This window comes from Mastigoproctus giganteus, chromosome 3, assembly GCF_048544385.1.
Source record: "Mastigoproctus giganteus isolate SK-2022 chromosome 3, ASM4854438v1, whole genome shotgun sequence".
Classification (NCBI taxonomy): domain Eukaryota; kingdom Metazoa; phylum Arthropoda; class Arachnida; order Uropygi; family Thelyphonidae; genus Mastigoproctus; species Mastigoproctus giganteus.
In genome coordinates, this window is record NC_143577.1 from 207,551,789 (window position 1) to 207,572,277 (window position 20,489).

General features: G+C 35.1%; 1 protein-coding gene across 1 annotated transcript in view; it reads right to left on the reverse strand.

Annotated features, from left to right (window-relative positions):
• LOC150088634 (HAUS augmin-like complex subunit 3) overlaps positions 1 to 20,489 on the reverse strand; it is a 142,322-nt gene that overhangs the window by 82,431 nt on the left and 39,402 nt on the right. Inside the window, exons 4-5 of the mRNA XM_090370276.1 lie at positions 16,906 to 17,017; positions 4,054 to 4,248 (exon numbers count right to left, since the gene is read on the reverse strand). Coding sequence (XP_090226402.1) covers positions 4,054 to 4,248; positions 16,906 to 17,017 — 307 coding nt within the window. The remainder of the gene's footprint in view (positions 1 to 4,053; positions 4,249 to 16,905; positions 17,018 to 20,489) is intronic.

A 20,489-nucleotide genomic window follows, 5' to 3' on the forward strand; every position in this document is an offset into this window, starting at 1 on the left:
AGTCATCTTCCAGTGGCACTGAAAGCAAGCTATTTTCTACTTTTTTTTTTTTTTTTTTTTTGTTATTACAAAAGATCATTACACTGGAATATAGCCCAGAATCACTTTGATTACTGCCATCTGTACCAACTGAAAATGGTCCATTTTTCAGAGCCATCACTACCTCTTTTCTTATCCATACAATTTCACTAACAATGCCTAGTGTTTGCTTTTTTTTTTTCAGTTATGAAAAAAGAAAAAGTTGTTTTTCTTCTTGCACAACTATATTTTTTTTGCTATCAATTTCATTATCAGGAAACATATTCAAGGAGGAGAGGGCCAGATGTTTATCAAATTTTAACAGAGAGGTAAATGATTTTGTAATAACTGAGAGCAAAGTGGAGGAGAAATTGTTGAAGTTAAATATAAGAAAGGCACCTGGGGTAGATAGGATCTATCCAGTTATATTAAAGGAGATGGCAAAGGAAGTAAGCAAATATTTAGTCATAATTATGAGAGTATCCTGGGACTCAGGGAAAGTCCCCACAGACTGGAGATGTGCAACTGTATCTTCAATTCACAAAGGGGGATCAAAGGATCAACAGGTGATTTAAGTAATGACAGACCTGTTAGTTTGACTTCTGTTCCAGAGAAAATAATGGAGTCACTGGTTAAAGAAGCATTGCAGGATCATCTAGACAAGACAGTAGTAATAATTCAAACACAGCATGGGTTTGTCAAAGGGAAGTCCTGTCTGACCAATTTTATTGGATACTATGATGTGGTCACAAAGGAAACGGGTGCAAAAAATAATTTTGATATCACATAATTGGATTTCAGGAAAGCTTTCGATACTGTTGCACATGGAAGACTACTGTACAAATTGGAGCAGTATGCATTAAGAGTAAGTTGCTACAATGGATAAAAGGATGCTTGAGTGGGAGAGGACAGAGAGTGGTAATCAATGGGTACTGCTCTACGTGGACTAATGGTATTAGTGGTGTCCCTCAGGGCTCTGTGTTGGGCCCATTGTTGTTTTGTATATTTATCAATGATATTGATGAAGGTATATCAAGCTTAATGTCAAAGTTTGCAGATGATACAAAGGTTGGAAGGGTTGTTAATAACAGTAATGACAGTATGCTGCTGCAACAGGATCTGGAAAAGTTGGGTAGATGGGCTTAGAAGTGGCAACTGAAGTTTAACACTGACAAATGCAAATTGCTGCATATGGGTAGCAGTAACCTCAGAGAAATGTACTAAACTGGGTGACGTTACACTCAGGGTAGTGGAGAATGAAAGAGACCTGGGGATAATTGTGCAGTCAGATATGAAGCTTTCTGAGAAGTGCACACAGGCTGCCAGAGTAGGTCATGGGGGTCTTGTCAATGATATACAGGAATTTTGACAGCAGTGATATACCCTTCTATGAGCAGTGATATATCCAGGAGGTGATTATATCCTTCTATAAGGCAATGGTCAGGCCACACCTTGAGCTCTGCATACAGTTCTGGAAGCCTCATTTTAGGAAGGATGTAGAGTTGCTAAACGAGTATAGAGAATGGCAACAAGACTGGTGAAGGGAACAAAGGGGTGCTCTTATGAAGAAAGGCTTAAGTTCTGCAAATTGCAGCTTCTGGAGACTAGGCACCTGCAAGGCAATCTGATTGAGGTGTATAAGGCTTTGAATGGATTGAGCAGGCTCAATGCTGATGGGATTCTTCCTCTTGCTCAGATTACAAACCTGAGGTGGCATAGATTCAAAGTGAGGAAAGTTTTTTTTTTTTTTTTTTTTTTTTTTTTTAAGGAGCATTAGCAACTAAGGCCATATTGCTCCGGGATATGCGGTGGTCATTAGCTGACCTTTCCGCATCCTCCGTATTTGGTGGTGACTGGCTCAAACCCCGGTCTAATCAAGAAGTGTGTGCTACGCACTGCTGCGCCTTCCCGCCTGGCTACGGAGGCGCCTGATTAGACTGGGGTTCGAGCCCGTGCCCACCAAATACGGAGGATGCGGAAAGGTCAGTGTATGACCACCGCGTATCCCAGGAGCAATATGGCCTTAGTTGCTAATGCTCCTAAAAACCAAATAACAAACAACAAACGGAGTGCCTAATGAGGAAAGACAGTTGTAAAATAGATGTGTGGAAGTTTCCCTTTAGCCAGCGGGTAGTTGATTGCTGGAATAAACTTCCATCTGTTTTTTTGGAAGCTGATAGCTTACATAAATTTAAGGCAGAACTAGACAAATGAATCCTGATCCATTTCACTGATCCATTTCGAATGAATGGAAAACTTGGTTTTGCAAAAAAATAAACTCTTTGTTATCAACTATATTATAATGGTAAGATGGAGACTTGTCAAACTGATTAGAAAAAAAGGATCTCCATCGTAAATCTGGATAGTTAGCAACCATGCTTTCAATTTTGCTACACCTTCTCACCTCTCTTATTCAAGTTTCAAAACCTGTAAATAAAATCATAAAATAATAGTGCTGCTGAAAATATCTTGCTGTTTAAGTACACATTATTAGCATTATAACTAAATAATGAACAGGCAAAGAAAAAAAAAAAGGATGTATTTTGAAAGACTTTCTTATTTCCCTGTACAGGGTGCCCCAAAAGTCACTGCATATTTTGGTGAAATCCGGTGAATTTGAGACAAATGACTTAATAGCATGATTACAAGTTTATTTTTATACAATATCAAAGTTTGAAACAGAAAAAAAAAATTATTACATACAAAGGTCAAAAATTTAATTATTGCTTTCCACACGTGCCCCATCAGTGTCCCTACAAATTTCAAATTGCTCAGACATGTTGTAGAACACATTTGCAAGCATTTCAGGGGTAATTTCCTGTACCACCTCTCCTGAATCTTGAATCTTCTTGCAATAAACCTTTGATTTTATAAAACCCAAAGCAAAAAAATCCAAGGGAGTTAAATCCGGAGAGTGCACCACCCAAGGTCTAGGTCCTCCACGCCCAATCCATCGATTCAGAAGGTACCTGTTGAGGTATTCGTGGACAGTTTGAGTCCACGAATACATGACATGGTGCCCCATCCTGCTGAAATATTACTTGAAACAACACCATCATCAAGAAGTTGGGGTTCAAGAAACTGCTGAAGCATATCAAGGTACACAGTTGCTGTGACTTGCTTCTGCAAAAAAGTAAGGTCCATAAATTTTTTATTTCGTCATCCCAAGTCACACGTTTACTTTAAGGGGGGGGGGGTCTCTTAGCCATTCTGTGAACTCAGATGGTTTTCGGGAAATCCAGATACGACAATTGTGGCGATTAATTTTACCACAAGTGTGAAAAGTCACCTCATCACTGAACAAGATGTGGTTCGTTAAGCTGTTATTTTGGATTTGATTGACAAGTTCTATATAAGGCCTGTATCTGCACACATTGCTGCTTGACGTGGAAAATATTCTTCGTGCAGGTCGTGCAATGGTTGGATGTGGTAGGGCTTTTTCATCAGTGTCGAACACAAAATTCTATGAATTGATGTCTTGGGTATGTTCAGTTTTTGAGATCCCTCCCTAACTGATAATTTTGAGTCCTCTTCGAACATTTCTCAAATTGATTTAATGCTTTCACATATTGTCTTTGGGTGTCTGCATCTCTCTTTAAAAGAACTGGGTTAAGCACTGACCCAGTTCTTTTAAACTTATTCACCAGTGCACAAATCATATTGCCTGTAGGACCGGGACTATGAAACCTTGAAAATCTTTCCCTAATTTTACAAAACTTCATTCCTTTGATGAGGGATGTTACAACAAAAATTCACTCTTGAACATTCATCATGAATTATGGGTCTGAAAAAAAAAAAACATTAAAAAATTATAATAACATCTCTCTAACACATTACAAATACTTGTTTTATGTAAAAAATAAATATACTTGTCGTAATGAAATTTATTTGAAAATCACACAGTTTCACCAAAATACGCAATGACTTTTGGGACACCTTGTATTTCTACCTCACTTCTAAGGGGGTGAGCCTCCCTGGATTAGAACTCCCCTCCATTAAAACAAAATAAAAAACAAAAATAGCCAAAAGTCTCACCTTTGAAAAATGTCTTTTGATAAATATATTCAGATTTTCTAACACACTATTCTCAGCTGTTTGGTATTCACAAATATCGGTATACGACAAGAGGTGTTTCATTTGTCTAGATGTTTCAAAACTTTTCTTTATTCTATCTTCAGCCTGGATAAGTGACTGCAGATCTTTCACAGTGTCCAACAAGACTTCAGTTTCCTAATTGCAAAGAAAAAAAGAAAAAGTTTTTCCTGTTTCAATTTTCAAAAACGACTAATGATGTATGAAATGGAACTAAGATATCCTTATAATCAAAGCTATTTTAATAATAAAAATTTTTTTCCAATATTATCACATACATTTTCAATTAATCACAATATTCTACTGTCAATTAATCACTAAATGGCAGTAGAGTACTGTAAACTATTAGGTTATATAACATCTCAGAGAGTTCATTAGCAATAATTTTTAATTCACATTACTGGAACCGTGAAATACTGTCTGAGATAATGCACAAAATGGTTGCAGATTTATTAAAAAATTAATTTAAAAAATGTAAGCTTATTGTTTGTTTAGATATTATTTCACTACCTGTTTGTTTTGTATTGTGTTTTTCTTAACTAATTATGTTCAACGTTCATGCACAAAATGTAGCCCTGGTCCTTTATTTCAGATATAGAATGACTAGGACAGGGATACTCTACCATTTATTTATTAAATTTTATGACAGATTAGCCTGCTACTAGTGCCCTTAGTGATGGAAAAGAGAGACAGAAGGTATTTCCCTTCAGCCAATTGACCTCAAAAAAGTACAGAAATCTGGATGCTCCCACCAGTCACCATGTTCAAAAACTAAATATATTTCATGTTAAACATAACCATAAATGTTTCCGAATTAAACTGAATGTGATTTTATTTCACTAAATATAAATGGATTTTATTTTATTAGATTTTATTTCAAAATAGAAATAGATTTTATTTTAAAAAATATATTGGTATTAATGATATTAAGAGTAGGAAACTAGCAGAATTACTTAACAAGTACAGGTCACTGCTGAAAAAAAAAAGCCGTGAATTAGGGTTGAATTTGAAAGTGTTTGCAATTCTGCCCAGACACGATAGGAGGGAGTATATGATGAGAGCCTTGACGATCAATTTGGCCCTGGAAAGACTGCACAAGGCTCAAAGGGTAAAATTTTTTCAGCCTGGTCTCTACTTGGTAACAGGAGAGACCGCTTCTATAGGGATGGGATACACTTAAATAGAAAGGGTGCAAGAATATTTCTTGATGCTATCGAGGCAGTGTTAGGTGGGTCAAAAAACTGCTAGCTTGGGAGGATACAAGGACTAATAGATTAACAGTAGCCACTGGCAGAGATGAAAGTGATTCTTGCACTGCTTCTATTGGAATGAGCCTGGAAAACAAGATTCAGAGTATTTCAAGACTGCTGGGAGTCACTGCGGTACAAGTAAACACATGGGTTGTGTTAGGGTAGCTAAGAATAGGAACAGGTGCATGTATACTTGCATGTAGACCAATGCTAGTTGGTAAATAAATTTGATGAATTTGAGGTATTGCTCAGAACATCAAAGGCAGATATTGTTGGGATATCAGATATGTGGTGTCACACAGATATAAGGAATGCAGAACTAGAATTTGGGAAGTACAATGTGTACAGGAAGGATAGACAGGATAAGAAGGGAGGAGGGGTTATGCTATTAGTTAAGAAACACAAAATCCAAGGAAGTGAAGCATCAACATCGCTGGACAGTGCAGTGTCAAGTCAGTTTGGTGTGACATAAGCATTGGGAGATCAAAATTGAGTAGGAGTGTGTAATAGGCCTAATGACTCTGATGAGTATAATAAGAAACTGTACAGGGAAATAGATTGGGCCAGTAAATCAGAGAGTCTTATAATGGAGGATTTTAATTTCCCAGATATTGGAATTTGTGGGTTGGTCACTCACACACTAGCAAGGCTTTTGTGGATTTATTGGATGATTGTTTTCTACATCAGCATGTTTGGGAGGCAACTAGAGGGAGTAATACTGTTGATCTGATTATCAGTAGTGATTCTTCATGCATTAAGAATCTGCAGATAAAGGAACCACTAGGTGGCAGTGATCACAGTGTGCTGAAGTGGGATTTACTCAAAGAGGTAACTACCATCAGGGGTAAAGGGAAGGGTTTTTGCTTTTGTAAAGGCGACTACGGTGGTCTGAGACAGTATTTAAATTCTATACAGTGGGACCAACTGAAGACGTTACCAACAGCAAATTCAAAATGGGAAGCATTTAAAGAATTTATATTGGAAGATACTAGGCTTTACATACCAACTAAGAAATATTGTTCAAGGTTTAGGCCTAAATGGATGGCAGATAAATTAATGAGACATATGGCAGAGAAGAAAAATGCATGGGATACATATAAATTAATGGTGACATGGAAGCCTATGATAGATATAAACTGGTCTGTAACCAACCAAGTCACAAAGGAGATTAGGCATGCAAAGGCAGATTATAAGAAATTCTTGGCAAAGGATGCAAAAAAAAAAAAAAAAAAAAAACCAACAAAGAGTTCTTTACCTACGTAAACTCTAGAAGGAAAGGGATGAATCAGGTTAGTCCACTGGATATTGATGGTTCAACTGTTGATGATTCTGCTCAGGTGGCTAACAAACTAAATGAGTATTTTGCATCTACATTCACCCATGAGGAGTTATTCAGGGAGGGGAATGCCAGAGGTGAGTTAAACTCTGGCAGTGAGCTAGATGATTTTGTAATAACTGAGAGGAAAGTGGAAGAGAAATTGTTGAAGATAAACATAAAAAAGGCACCCAGGGTGGACGGGATCTATCTAGTTATATTAAAGGAGGGAGCAAAGGAAGTAAGCAAACCCTTAGCCATAATTATGAGAGCTTCTTTGGACTCAGGGGAGGTACCCATAGACTGGAGATGTGCAACTGTGACCCCATTTCACAAAGGAGGATCAAAGGGCGACACAAGTAATTATAGACCTGTTAGTTTAACTTCTGTTCCAGGAAAATTAATAGAGGCACTGTTTATAGAAGCACTGCAGGATCATCTAGACAAGACTTCATTTATAGCTCAGACACAGCATGGTTTTGTTAAGGGAAAATCTTGCCTGACCAATTTGATTGGATACTATGATGTGGTCACAAAGGAACTGGATGCAGGGAATAACTTTGATATCATATATTTGGATCTTAGAAAGGCTTTGAATGGGTCGAGTAAGCTGAATGCTGATGGGATTCTTCCTCTTGCTCAGATTAAGAAGCTGAGGAGGCACAGTTTCAAATTAGATGTAGAACAGATGTCGGAAATTTGCATTTAGCCAGCAGGTAGTTAATTGGTGGAACAGACTTCCATCTTTTGTTATGGAAGTTGACAGCCTTAATAAATTTAAGGCTGAGCTGCATAGGCATTTGGAACAAATGGAGGGGTGAAGTAGGAGATTTTTTTTGGCTGATGCTGCATAAGCTTGCTTTTTTTGCATCGTATGCCTCTGCTAATGCTACTGCTAAAACAACGAAGAGTACCCAATTAAGTACAAAAGTGAAAAGTGAGTACAAATCCTTGGCTCACTTTTCACTTTTGAAAAGAGAAAGGCAATCATAAAATGGTACTGGAAATATGAAAATGTCAATGAAGTTCAGTGTGCTTGAAAATCGCGATATGGAAAAAAGTGCCCACACATTTAATTACTCGTTTGGTGGATAAATTTGAGGAGCATGGAATCTTCAGACTATCAATAACTTAGCATGTGGTAGCAAGAGGACATCAAGAAGTAACGAAAAGACTGAAGCTGTAAGAAATGTGATCTTGTGGAACCCAAGAAAATAGACAAAACCATAAAGGCTAGGTTTAAACCATACAAGTTTCTTTAGAATGATGAAGCAATTAATAATCGTGCATAGCTGTGTGTGATTATCTTGACAATGAATTTCCTGATTAATGGATAGGTCATATAGAAATAAATATGTGAATAAGAGTCTGTATAGAGGAATAAGGTATGAAATACTTGTTAAAACAACAGACACACAAAGCAGCAGAGACAAATATTAATAACTGAAATAGTGTAAATAATATACAAACAGTAGTAGTATCCATGAAACAATATAATTTTAAAATATAAAAAAGGCATAAAATTATTAAACTTCCTTTAAATCCTAAAAACATTAATTTAGAAGCCACTTAAGAAAATGGCTATAAAACCAAGAGAGTGAAATATCAGTGTTTGACAGTAAAACTAGACTGCTATAACCATACAGGAATCCACAACAGTGAGCAACAATGACAAAGACTACAGTAGAATAAAAGAAGGTGGGGAAGAGAAGAATTGTCTACAAAACAAAGGAAGAATGAAAGATATAAAAATTTTGGCATCTAAAAGTAAGAGGGCACAACATATCTACAGATAGTCACACAAAAATGCATTATTTCTGTGTGTTTATAAAAATAAAAATGGCTGCTGAAGAAACCAGCCAAGGCCTAAACTGTGAAATATCACTAACTTAAAATCCATTGCAAAAGAAGCATACCAGGAAATCATTATGAAAAAAGAAAAGAGTGAAACTGGAAAAGTGGAAGACAGCCAGTTAATCAATCCTCCTCAGAAAGCTACTTGATTAACAATGAGAGCATAGTATTTTTGAAACCAGAGAAATAAGTGTCCAAGGCAACTCATTTGAATGAACGTAGCTTTAATACTACAAAAACACAAAGGAAAGACATCATATTGAAAACCAAACCAAGATCTCATTGCAATGTACAAATAAAGAAAACCAACTGTGAATAATTGTAAAATTTATAAAGAATGCATATGAATACTAAGCTCAGTATATATTTTCTGGGTTTTTCATCCCACACAAACATGCAAATTAACTGTGAATGAAGTGCATGTGTGTATGTATAAGAGGAATAATATATGAAATACATTTTACACATTATTCCTTTACAGCAGGCTTGACAAACTTCTAGTCAAACTTTCTCTCAGATCATTTGGGCTGCATTGATCTGAGATGTGTTAGGAGTGAGCTCCATTTTTTGTTCTGGATTTTTTTTTTTTTAAAACATAACTACTTTATAGCTATTTTTATAGTTTCTTAATGTATAATATATGTATCTATAAATTAGTAATAAATAAATATACAATTAAATATAATAAATTAAATATATAATAAATTACATGGTACATTAATAAAATTGGCTATTTATTAAAAAAAAAAAATCAGTTTCAGCATTGCAAATTAAAGTTTTTTTTTTTTTTTTTGAAATCTTTGTTTTTAAAAGTAGACAACACAACTAAATAAAATTTTAATCCTTTAAATAAAATAAATAAATAGATGAAACTGCATTCTTAAAAAACTTAACCAATTAAGATTTGTTCCCAGAAACTTGGTGCCTTTTGCTTGTACTTAATTGCTGAGTCAGGCATAATATTTTGTGTAGATACAACTTTCATTACTAATGCTATAGCTGTTAGCTTTTAGCATTACTAATGCTAAAAGCTGTTCACATAAATGTGCTGCCAAACATTACATATATTTCACAAATTAAACTATCTCTGGAAATCATTCTGCAAGTAAACAGAAATAAAAGTTTGGCACTCCACATGTCACTAAATTTTTATTTTAGAATTGAATCACAATGCAATTCAATGAATTCGATTTGTAACCCTGTTTTTTCAGTATCAAAATGACATGATGCATTGAACATGAAAACTTAATTTCACAAAGCTTGAAATCTAAATTCAAACTCATTTCTCAATAATCCAATACTATTTGAATAACAACTGAACTCCAGATACAACTGATGGAAAATTATAACTTGCGATTTCAAAATGAACCAAGTTATTATTTTTAAATTGAATTTCCTAGGGCTGAAGTTTTGTGTAAAATGCTTTTATGCTATTATACATTGATGTTATTAGTTCTCTCCCCTCTTAAAGTTAGAGGTGTAATTCAACTGTTTCATAAATGTCAACTAATAATGCCAAATGTTGCCTCCATTCAATATTTATTTATATTTTTTAAAATATAATAATTTCCCTTTTAAAATCATAAAAGTTTCCAATGCCTTGTAACACGAAGGCCAATGAATTTCATCATAGAATGGCAAATCCTTGGTACGCACTTTCCACATCAGTAAGAAAAGAAGAAAACTTGTGATGATTCAATCCTCAAGAATGGATGAAGTTAACAATTGATACAATTCATTTCTAAAAGTTTCTTCTCCAGTTGTTGTCCAGTGAATGAGAATTAGTTCCAAAGGTTCTTCCATTATTATAAAATTTGTGATGGAATCAGGAATAAACACTGCAATATGAGACACATCTTTAGTATTTGTTCTCTTCTTGACAGCTATGGAATAAGTACAAATTTTTTACTAATAGCATTTAATTGGCCTCTTAAATCATTAGCTAATTCACTGACATGTTCAGCTGTTGTGCTTCAAGTGAGGCTTATATTTTTGAAAATATTGCCATTTTCTGGACACAATTTTAGCTGTCCCAATCAAACATTTTTGAAAAAAACTGCCCATCTGTAAAAGGCTTTGAATGAAATTCAATTAAATTTTACAAAACATAACTGGCTTTCACTGCTGATTCAGTTATCCTTTGGTGGAAAAGAATACAGGAATATATTTTGTTGCTTGTTCATTATCATCATCAGCCATTTTCAATCCACTGCAGGATGAAGGCCTCTCCAGCAACTTTCCAGTTCATTCTGTTTTGAGCACTGGCCATCCATTTACTACCCACAAACTCATGAATTTCATCTATCCATCTCCGCCTTTTTCTTCTAGCTCCTCTTGGGTACCATTCTGTTATTTTCTTAGTCCATCAGTCATAATGTCTTCGAGCTGTGTGTCCTGCCCAAGATCATTTTAGTTCTTTATAGTTTTGATAAGCATGTCCTTTACTTGAGTTTGCTGCCTAATCCATGTGTTTCTCTCCTTCTAACAGTCTGATTCCCAATATAATTCATTCCATTCTTCGCTGTGTAGTTCTCAGCTTCTCTTCCATTCTTTTGTTGAGTGCCCAAGTTTCACTTCCATAAGTCATGGTGGGGAGTATACATTGGTTCATTATTTTACATTTCAGACAAACTGGGATATTGCTCTTCAGTATGTGACTATATTTCCTGAATTCTATCCATCCAAAATTTATTCTTCTCTTGACTTCCAACTATTTATCAATATCACAGCTAATAACTTGTCCCAGATAAGTATATGACTCCACCTTTTCAATTACTGCTCGTTCAATCATTATTTCCCTTTCTGTGGCATACTTGTTCATCATTACTTTTGTTTTAGCCATATTCATCTTTAGTCCAAAATCCTTACTAACTGTGCATAACTGATTAAGATTTTCCTCTAATTCTTTGGGATCGTGGCTTATGACCACAATGTCATCTGCAAATCGTAAATGGTTTAGGTACTCTCCATTCACATTGACTCCTTTCTGCAACCAGCTAATCTTCTGAAAGCTTCCTCAAGAGCAGCAGTAAACAGCTTCGGAGATATTGTGTCTCCTTGTCGAACTCCTTTCTCTATTTTAAATTTCCTACTGTCTTTGTCTAGTCTAATAAAGGAGGTAGCACTCTCATATATTTTCTTCAAAATCATAATATGTGGGGTATCTATACCTTGTCTTTCCAGTGCCCGAAATATTGCCTTATGCTGTATGGAGTCAAATGTCTTTTCATAATCCACAAATGCCAGGCATAATGGTATTTTATATTCATTTGCTTTCTCCATTAACTGTGATGTTATGTGAAGGTGATCCATAGTTGAGAATCCTGTCCTAAAGCTAGCTTGCTCTTTCGGTTGATTCTCATCAAGTATTCTTTCTAATCTGTTAGTAATGACCCTTGTGAACAACTTGTAGATGTGGGATAACAAGCTAATTGGTCTATAATTTCCACTTTCTGATTTATCTCCTTTCTTATGCAGCAAAACTATGATTGCATTATTCCACTGCTTAGGCGTCACACCTTTTCTAATGCACTTTGTGAAGAGCCTTGCCAGTTTTTGTGTTATGTCTCTTCCTCCCAATTTTAACAACTCTACAGTAACTTCATCTTCCCCCGGGGCTTTCTGATTCTTCATTTTCTTCAATGCATGTTCTACCTCATCACGGAGAATATCGAGTATGTCGTATGTGTTGCTACGCTACTTTGCAATCCATCTTCCCCACTGCTGGCATCATTCGCTCGCTCCTTGTATAATTCTCTATAGTAGTCTTCTGCTATTTGAATTATGCCTTCTCTGCTGTTTATAAGTACACCATCACTATTCTTCAGTTTCAGTATAATTTGTTTTTCTGTATTACTGCTTATGGCTGCTGATTTAAATCCTTTGTTTTCCCTTAATGTTTGTTCTACTTTTCTTGTGTTAAATCTTCTTATGTCCTCTCTGAGTCTCTTTCTAATGGCTTTGCATAACTCAGTACAGTAAACCCCCGCTATTCGCGGTATCTGTATTCGCGATCGCTGATTTAATATAAAATGAAACCTAAAAAAACTGTGAATTTTAAAGCGCCGTGAACATTTTCCATCATAAAAAACATGGGCATGGCTAAAATTATCTTCCTCGGTCAAAACAGCGCTCAGTGGGGGGGAGAGGGGTGACAAAATCGCGAGCGTGGATGTTTCTCGCTAATCCTTGTTCAGTATGTGTTATGCGCTTGCCATGGGAAGTTTCGTCGTTTGTTTTTAATTTATATGCTTATAAATTGAATAAATTTATCAATTTATTAATTGATATGCTTACAAAAGTGATAAATCTACCGTTTTGCAGTGTAAAACAGACTTTTTCGAGTGTGTTAACCCGTACAAAAATATGGCTACGAATAACAAGGGAAATGTGAAAAGATCAAAGAAGGTGATGACATTAGCGAATAAAATTGAGTTATTAGATAAAATTTCTAATGGTGAAAATGTCTCCTCAGTGGCAAAACAAAATCAATGAGTCAACGGTACGATCAATCAAGAAATTGGAAGAAAAAATCCGCCGAAGTGTCCCTGAAAACGTGCTAATTGCTTCAAAAATTTGCTCTGTAACTCGTGATGTTAAATTAGAAAAACTGGAAAAAGCTTTAAATCTGTGGATAGAAGACCGAACTCAAAATAAAATTCCGTTAAGTTCACTCATCATTCGTGAAAAGGCAAAACTCCTTTATCAACACTTTAACGAAACTTGATAGCACTGGCGGGATAAGTTTTTTAGCTAGCAAAGGCGCTGGTTTGAAATTTCTAATAAATATTACATCTAATATTAAATTGTTTCTTATTTTCATTTTGATTTTTCACTATGTACTGTCTGTGTACATAGTCATATTATGAAGGTATATATAATACATACATAGACAAAATTTTATACTAGTTTTTCTTATATATTTCATACTTTGGAACGGAACCCCTTTATTACTGTGGGAGCCATAACTCAGTATTCGCGTTTTCGGTATTCGCAGCATTTCTCAGGAACGTAACCCCCGCGAATAGCGGGGGTTTACTGTATACTCAATTTTTTTCTTGTCAGTGTTTTTCTTGGTCTTCATTTGTCGTCTTCGGTTCATCGTGACAAGTGTTTCTTGACTAATTTTTTCTTCTTTGGTTTTCTTTTTTCCTATAGGTTTGTTGGGCTTTATCACTTTCAGAAAGTTGTAATATTTCTCGTCGATATCTTGGTCCTGAGCAGTCTGCAGAAGCTCAAACTTGTTCTTAAGTTCCAGTACATACTGCTTTTTCTCCTCTTCTGTTATCTCAAAGACCTTTGTATTATTTACTCGAGTCAGTTTTTTCCTTTCCTTTCCTACATCTATATCAAGTGTACATCTTACCATTCTGTGATCACTTCCAACATTTACCTTATTCAGGACGGTAACATCACTCACAATATATCTTCTGTTAGTGAGGATGAAGTCGATTTCATTAGTTGTTAATCCATTTAGACTCTTCCATGTCCACTTTCTGTTCACCCTTTTCTTGAAAAACGTGTTCATTACTGACATTTCATTTGCATAACTCAATATACTCAATTTTTTCCTTGTCAGTGTTTTTCTTGGTCTTCATTTGTCGTCTTCGGTTCATCATGACAAGTGTTTCTTGACTAATTTTTTTTCTTTGGATTATTATTTGGTTATTATTTTTAAATTGAATTTCCTAGGGCTGAAGTTTTGTGTAAAATGCTTTTATGCTATCATACATTGATGTTATTAGTTCTCTCCCCTCTTAAAGTTAGAGGTGTAATTCAACTGTTTCATAAATGTCAACTAATAAAGCCAAATGTTGAGATTCTGCAAATTCCACAAGTCTTTCACCTCTTTCATTTCTTTCACCAATTCCAAAATTTCCTATAGTTCCCCTTTCTGTGCTGTTTTGTCTTTTTCCAACCTTAGCATTGAAGTCCCCCATAATAATAGTGTAGTGGGTTTTCTGCTCATCTAGAAGACTCAATTTCGGTGTACATTTCTTCAACCTCTTCATCATCATGGCTCGATGTTGGTGCATAAATCATTATAACCTTTAGCTTGTACCTCTTAGAAATCTTGAGTATTAGTCTTGACACCCTTGGTGATGTGCTTTTGAATTCCAAAATGTTGTTTTTAAAATCTTTATGGACCAGAAACCCAACTCTACCTTCACTCCTTTCACTGTTTCCATTGGTGTACAGCAGATTTCCACTTGATAAACTTATAAGTGATTCATTTCTTCTTCTTGTTTCAGTCAAACCAATGATATTCCAATTCACATTTTCTAATTCCTTTTCCAGCTCTAATATCCTGTCTTCACTGATGAGTGATCTTACGTTATAGCAGGCCAAGTTCAGTTTCCGTGCATGGCAGCCTGGTCATAACCAGAGATTCTTAGTACCCTCTGCTTCCACTCTGATCCTCTCGCTGCCGTAAGAGGGGGGGAGTGAAAGCTGCTGGGGACTGAGGGCCATTTGTTTTGTCGTGCTGTCATATGCTGGAGGGTTTGGTCTTTTCCTCTTCACGCTGACCAGGCGTCTTGAAGAGAACCACTCTACACGTTCATTGCCACCTTAGTGACTTAACAGGGCTTACCATCAAGAAGGTGTGCATGAGTGGATTTTAGGGAGGCAGGCCAACCGGACTTCTCCTAAATCTTCTGTAATAGAGAGATATTGGATCCATCAGTGTTTTAGGCTGAGTGTCTGATAACACACAGGATACCTATTCCCCTCGTTGCTTGTCTGATAACACACAGGATACCTATTCCCCTCGTTGCTTGCAAAAATTATTTTTGCTATTCACCTGTAAACAAGGATTATCCTTTCCTTGTGGGTTCCTAAAATACTGCCTAATGCTGCACTCTTTGCAATCATTCATTATGTTTTTGCAAATCAAACACATAGTTTTTTATTTGTGCACAGATATATTCCTCTTTTCATCTCTTTTAAAAAATATAAGCCTCATTTTTTGGGTCTTGAGTTTTCTACTGGTAGTTCGCTTTGAGCTGATTTTCTTAAGGTTTAAAATACAAATAACTTTGAACTTGCAAATTTAAAAACATTAGAACAACTGAAAAACCATTTATGAAGTTTTAACAATAAGACCACTCCTATATTACTGGTCAGAACTCTTCTAAGGGACACACACACACACACACACACACACACACACACACACACACACACACACACACACACACACACACACACACACAAGTGAAATTCTTTTATTGCTAAAAGTTTATTATTATGAATATTAATTTACCACCCCTTGTGGATTGCTGCTTACGTATGGATTACACAATCTCTAATCATTTGAATGGTGCTGTTACTGACATGAAAACATGGTATTATAAAGTAAATTTTGTAATGCAATTTAAACTCAAAGTTGCCCCTGTTTATTTAGCAAATAGTTCTGTTATGAAAAACTTAAATGGTTAAGTTAAAGTAAAAATATATCTTTTTGACTTTAGTCTATGATGATAGTAAATATCTCTGTATCCCACTGAAAACACCCCCTCCCAAAAAAAAAACAAACAGACACAATATGTGGTAACTTGTATAAATTTATCATTTCAGCCCATATAAATTTTCTCGCCATTAAATGTCTTTCTATTTCATTATACATACAAAGTAAAGTGTCTTTTTATTTTTGCTAATTATCAGCCTGTGAAACTAACATGCTTTTTGCACAATATATCCAAGTCTTTCTAGCATTTTTGCTTATCAGAAGCAGCACTGGTAATTATCGTATACATCATTACCAGCCATTGTTTCTGGGAAAACAATTTTTAATCCTGTCAAAATGATGGAAAATTATAAGAGTTTAGAAAAGATCCAACAAACAATGATGCACGCATAATATTGGCCGACAACAACCACATCTAGTGATACACAATTATCTGTTCAAATGAACTGAATTGCAGTGGTGACGCTGTGGTAGAAGATCCACCACTTCATATTTATTTAAATTTAAATGAAAAAAGTAGTGCAAAATTATTATTATTTTTTAAATTTACTTCTTAATAATCAGGGAAAAAAATTCTGAAGAAATTTTGTTGAAAGTAGGTTGAGTGTTTTTTAAATTGATCACTGCTTTGTTTCTGCACCAAAAAGGCAATATAAAAGCAGATCATTGCAAAGCAGAGGATAATTGTATTTAAGAAAACTCACCTTATGTAATATTTAAATGAAACATACAAATTGAATTAAATAAAAAACAAAAATTAGAATCCTTACATTAACAATTATTAATATATTTAATTAGAATTACAATAATATATTTTTATTACCATTAAATTAAAATAAATAAAATTACAATCTTTTTAATGTAGTAAAACCACCAGAGTGTTAAAACTGAGATAAATGATAAATTACCTTTTTTCCCAGAGAAATTTCCTTTTGTTCCTCTATATAAAGTTCTTGCTTCCTTTGGCTAATGAGTTTCTGTAATGCATTATTCTGGCAAACAAGCTGCATCTCTTGAGCACTAACCCATAAATATATTAGAAGAAATTAGTGACAATATCTTATATGTAACTGTTCCTTTCTTTATATAAAATCTATTAATCATTTCTATTTCATCAAATTACACAAGGAAACAGAGACTTATTATGCATTTGCCAAAAAATAAAAAAAAATAATAAAATTCATATATTTATAGAACTTTTTAGAAATAACATTAATTGCATCATGGAAATTTTGACATTATGCTCTACATCCCTTAGTTGATATCATTTAAGAAAATCAGAAATAACAATGGCTCTAGCACTGATCCTTGAGGGATCCCACTTTGAACATTAGCCTAGCCTGAAGAGGTGGGCTACAATCCAAGGATTTTATCCCTTGATACCAACAACTTCTTGCATGAGACAACTGAATTTTTTTCTATAACACAAATAATTGTCAAAATTATTTTCCACATCCAACTCAAGATTGACTCTTAGCATCTAACTAGTGATATGTATCCCCCATGAACAGTTTATTGTTTATAACTACAATGGCCAACCGGGCTAGCCAGGTGGGTAAAGTGCCTGCCTGGCAACCCAAAGGTCGCAGGCTTGGATCAGAGTAAAATGCAAAAAACTTTAGGAGGTGCATTATGGCCAGAGAAGCCAATGCGTTAACAACTAACAAAAAAATAAAAAAATAAAATAACTACAATAGCAATGTTGTTTCTCCAGAAATCTCTTGAACTTCTGCATACTGTTTAAGGAAAGGTTTTTCCTAAGTGACTAAAGTAGAATGATATGTAAAAGTTTAATCAGTTTAATAATTAGCTTACCACAGCAGAAGGGACTGAATTAGAGTCCAAAATATGTGGTTTCAAATTAAATGGAAATATGGTGTTAAGTTTAGTGTGCAGTGAAGTGTCCCTCTTTTCAGTATTCAAATGTAATTTTAATATTTTGAGAATTCTGTGCATGCCAACTTAGTGCAGTTGGCATACACAGAAACTTCATTAATTTTTTCAGGAAAAACAAGACTCAATTAATCTAGTAGCAAAAAAAAAAAAAAAAAAAAAAAAAAATGTACTGTGACCCTTTCTTGCAGAAAATAAATTATGATCTAGTGTGGAGAGTGCATATCAGCAGCCAATTCAAGTCATCTGTAATTTTAGAGAAACTCCAGTAGGCACAATCAGCACAGAATTTATTTTAAAACAGAATGATTTAAAGTTTGGTGACAGAATCCTATAAACAGGCATTCTAAGTATATTGGCAGATGACCAATGTTAAAAAGTTTTGTCCCTTCTAGTCCTTGGATGATCTGCCAAATCATTTGTTTCTTTGAACTTTTTTCACTACATGCATCATTAAAAATGCAGCGTGTGACTTTCTTGTTGCATTACATAGACAAACTTTTTGTAATTCTGCAATTGCACCATTATTATATTATTCTGGTGGCAAAGAATAATGATTAATATTCAATCCAGTTTACTCAACATGTTTATTTAACCATTTACCTTGACTCTCTCCATAGAGAGTATGGGCAGATACACCAAACGAAACCTGATTTGGCTGGGCACGTGGTAAATGCACTGTGCATTTCAATATCAGAATTAATGTGTGGGAGTTGCAGCACTATTACTTTACATGGTTTTAGAATGATTATTTCAATTAAACCTGTTTATCTTAGTTTGGTTTTGAATGCACACATTCACTAAACTATCATGGTGTGTAATTTTCCTGTAAAATGATGCCGTTATGATAATCAAAATTTGGATACTATACACTAGATGGCCCTGTTTTCATCAATTCAGTAATATCAGCATGCACATTACATGTAAATGCAGAGGTGAAGATTTATTTTGTTGACTAGCATTGAGACATTTATTTTTGTCAAATATAATGGAAAGTAATGCTTTTCTTCTGAGAGTGAGTATCATACTTTTATATTATATTGCTTTCTGTAACGAAAACTGGAAGATTTGGAAATCTAAATTTCTCTTAGTGGATCGAGTTAAATAGATATTTACAGTTTATTGGATAATGCTAGTTTGGAAGATGACAATGATGATTTTGGCAAGACAATGAAATTTTGTATCGTAAATCAAGTATCATAAATTTTGTTTCAATTGGACTGTAAATAGAAAAGTTTCAAATAGGTTGAACCTGTATTTTGAATGACAGTCACTTTGTTTCAAGATGACGGATTGAAAGAGAAGTAACCCAATCAGGGTGCAGACTTATATCCCTCCAAAAAAGACATTGTAAATTTGATTTGGGTCAAACTGTAAACAAATGAGTTGTCCGTGGCAATTTAGGTAGCACAATACATCACTGTCTACTACCACCTGTTTAGAGATGTCTCAGTTTGATTCCTGTTGACAACTGGAGGAATTCCTATAGTCATCTTCATTCAAGGCTGTAATTAACTGATCTGAGGTGAAGAGTTTCCCTGCAAAGCTTTTCTGGGTTTTTCAGCTCGCACAGTATGCGTATCGCCTCATGAACACACATACCACTTCTACTGACAAATAAAACTATATGGATATGAGTGACAAACTATGGGATCACTAAAGTAATAATTTTAAAATTTTTAAACAAATGAGCTATAAAAAGGTGATGCTGAAATCAAATGGTGCCTATCTTGTTTCAAAATGGTAGATAAAATAAACCCCTTCCCATTTGTGTATTTGAACAGTGTGACAGGGAAGAGACCTGTGTGATAAATCTGATTTTGACCATAATGTATATTATTAGGATGGGGACACAGATACACATGATGATCTTGTAAACCAACAGTGTTTGTGGAAAGTACAGTAGGCCCCCGTTATAACGCGGTTCGCTTTATGCTGATTCGCGATAACGCTGTTCTTATATTATAACCCGTATCTGACTATAACGCTGTCACTATAACACTCTTTTACAGATTGCATTTTTGGCATATTTAACGAAATTGTTTCATTTGATGGAGTCGATAGCTTGAAAATGAATATAAAAATACAATACAGTTAAAACGTTTCCCACGCTCAGTGAAATTTCTCGCACGCTAATTTAATTGCAGTACAGTGACTTAAAAAAAAAAAAGTGCAGCCATTATCAACCCACTGCAGGATGGAAGCCTCTTCAACAATTCATGCTGAGAGAAACGGACCATAATCTGCCACGCTGGTCCAGTGCGGGTTGGCAGATCGACCGCATTCAGCAGTCAGGGGCTTGAACCCCGGTCTACTCAAAGGGCGTGTGCTACTGCACTCCCGCTCCTGACCACTCGGCTACGGAGTACAGTGACTTAACCGTACATAATTAATGCAACCAACACAGTTACATTTTCGAAGAGTTAACAATGGCTGATAAAAATGAAAAAGCAACAACGTCTGGGCGCAGTACGAAGACTATAAATGTAAGAAAAAGACTGAATTTGAAAATTAAATTAAGACGTTTTGAAGCGAATCGATTCCGGTCAAAGACAAGAGGATGTGTGCCATAATTTAGGACTTGCAAGTTTAACTGTAA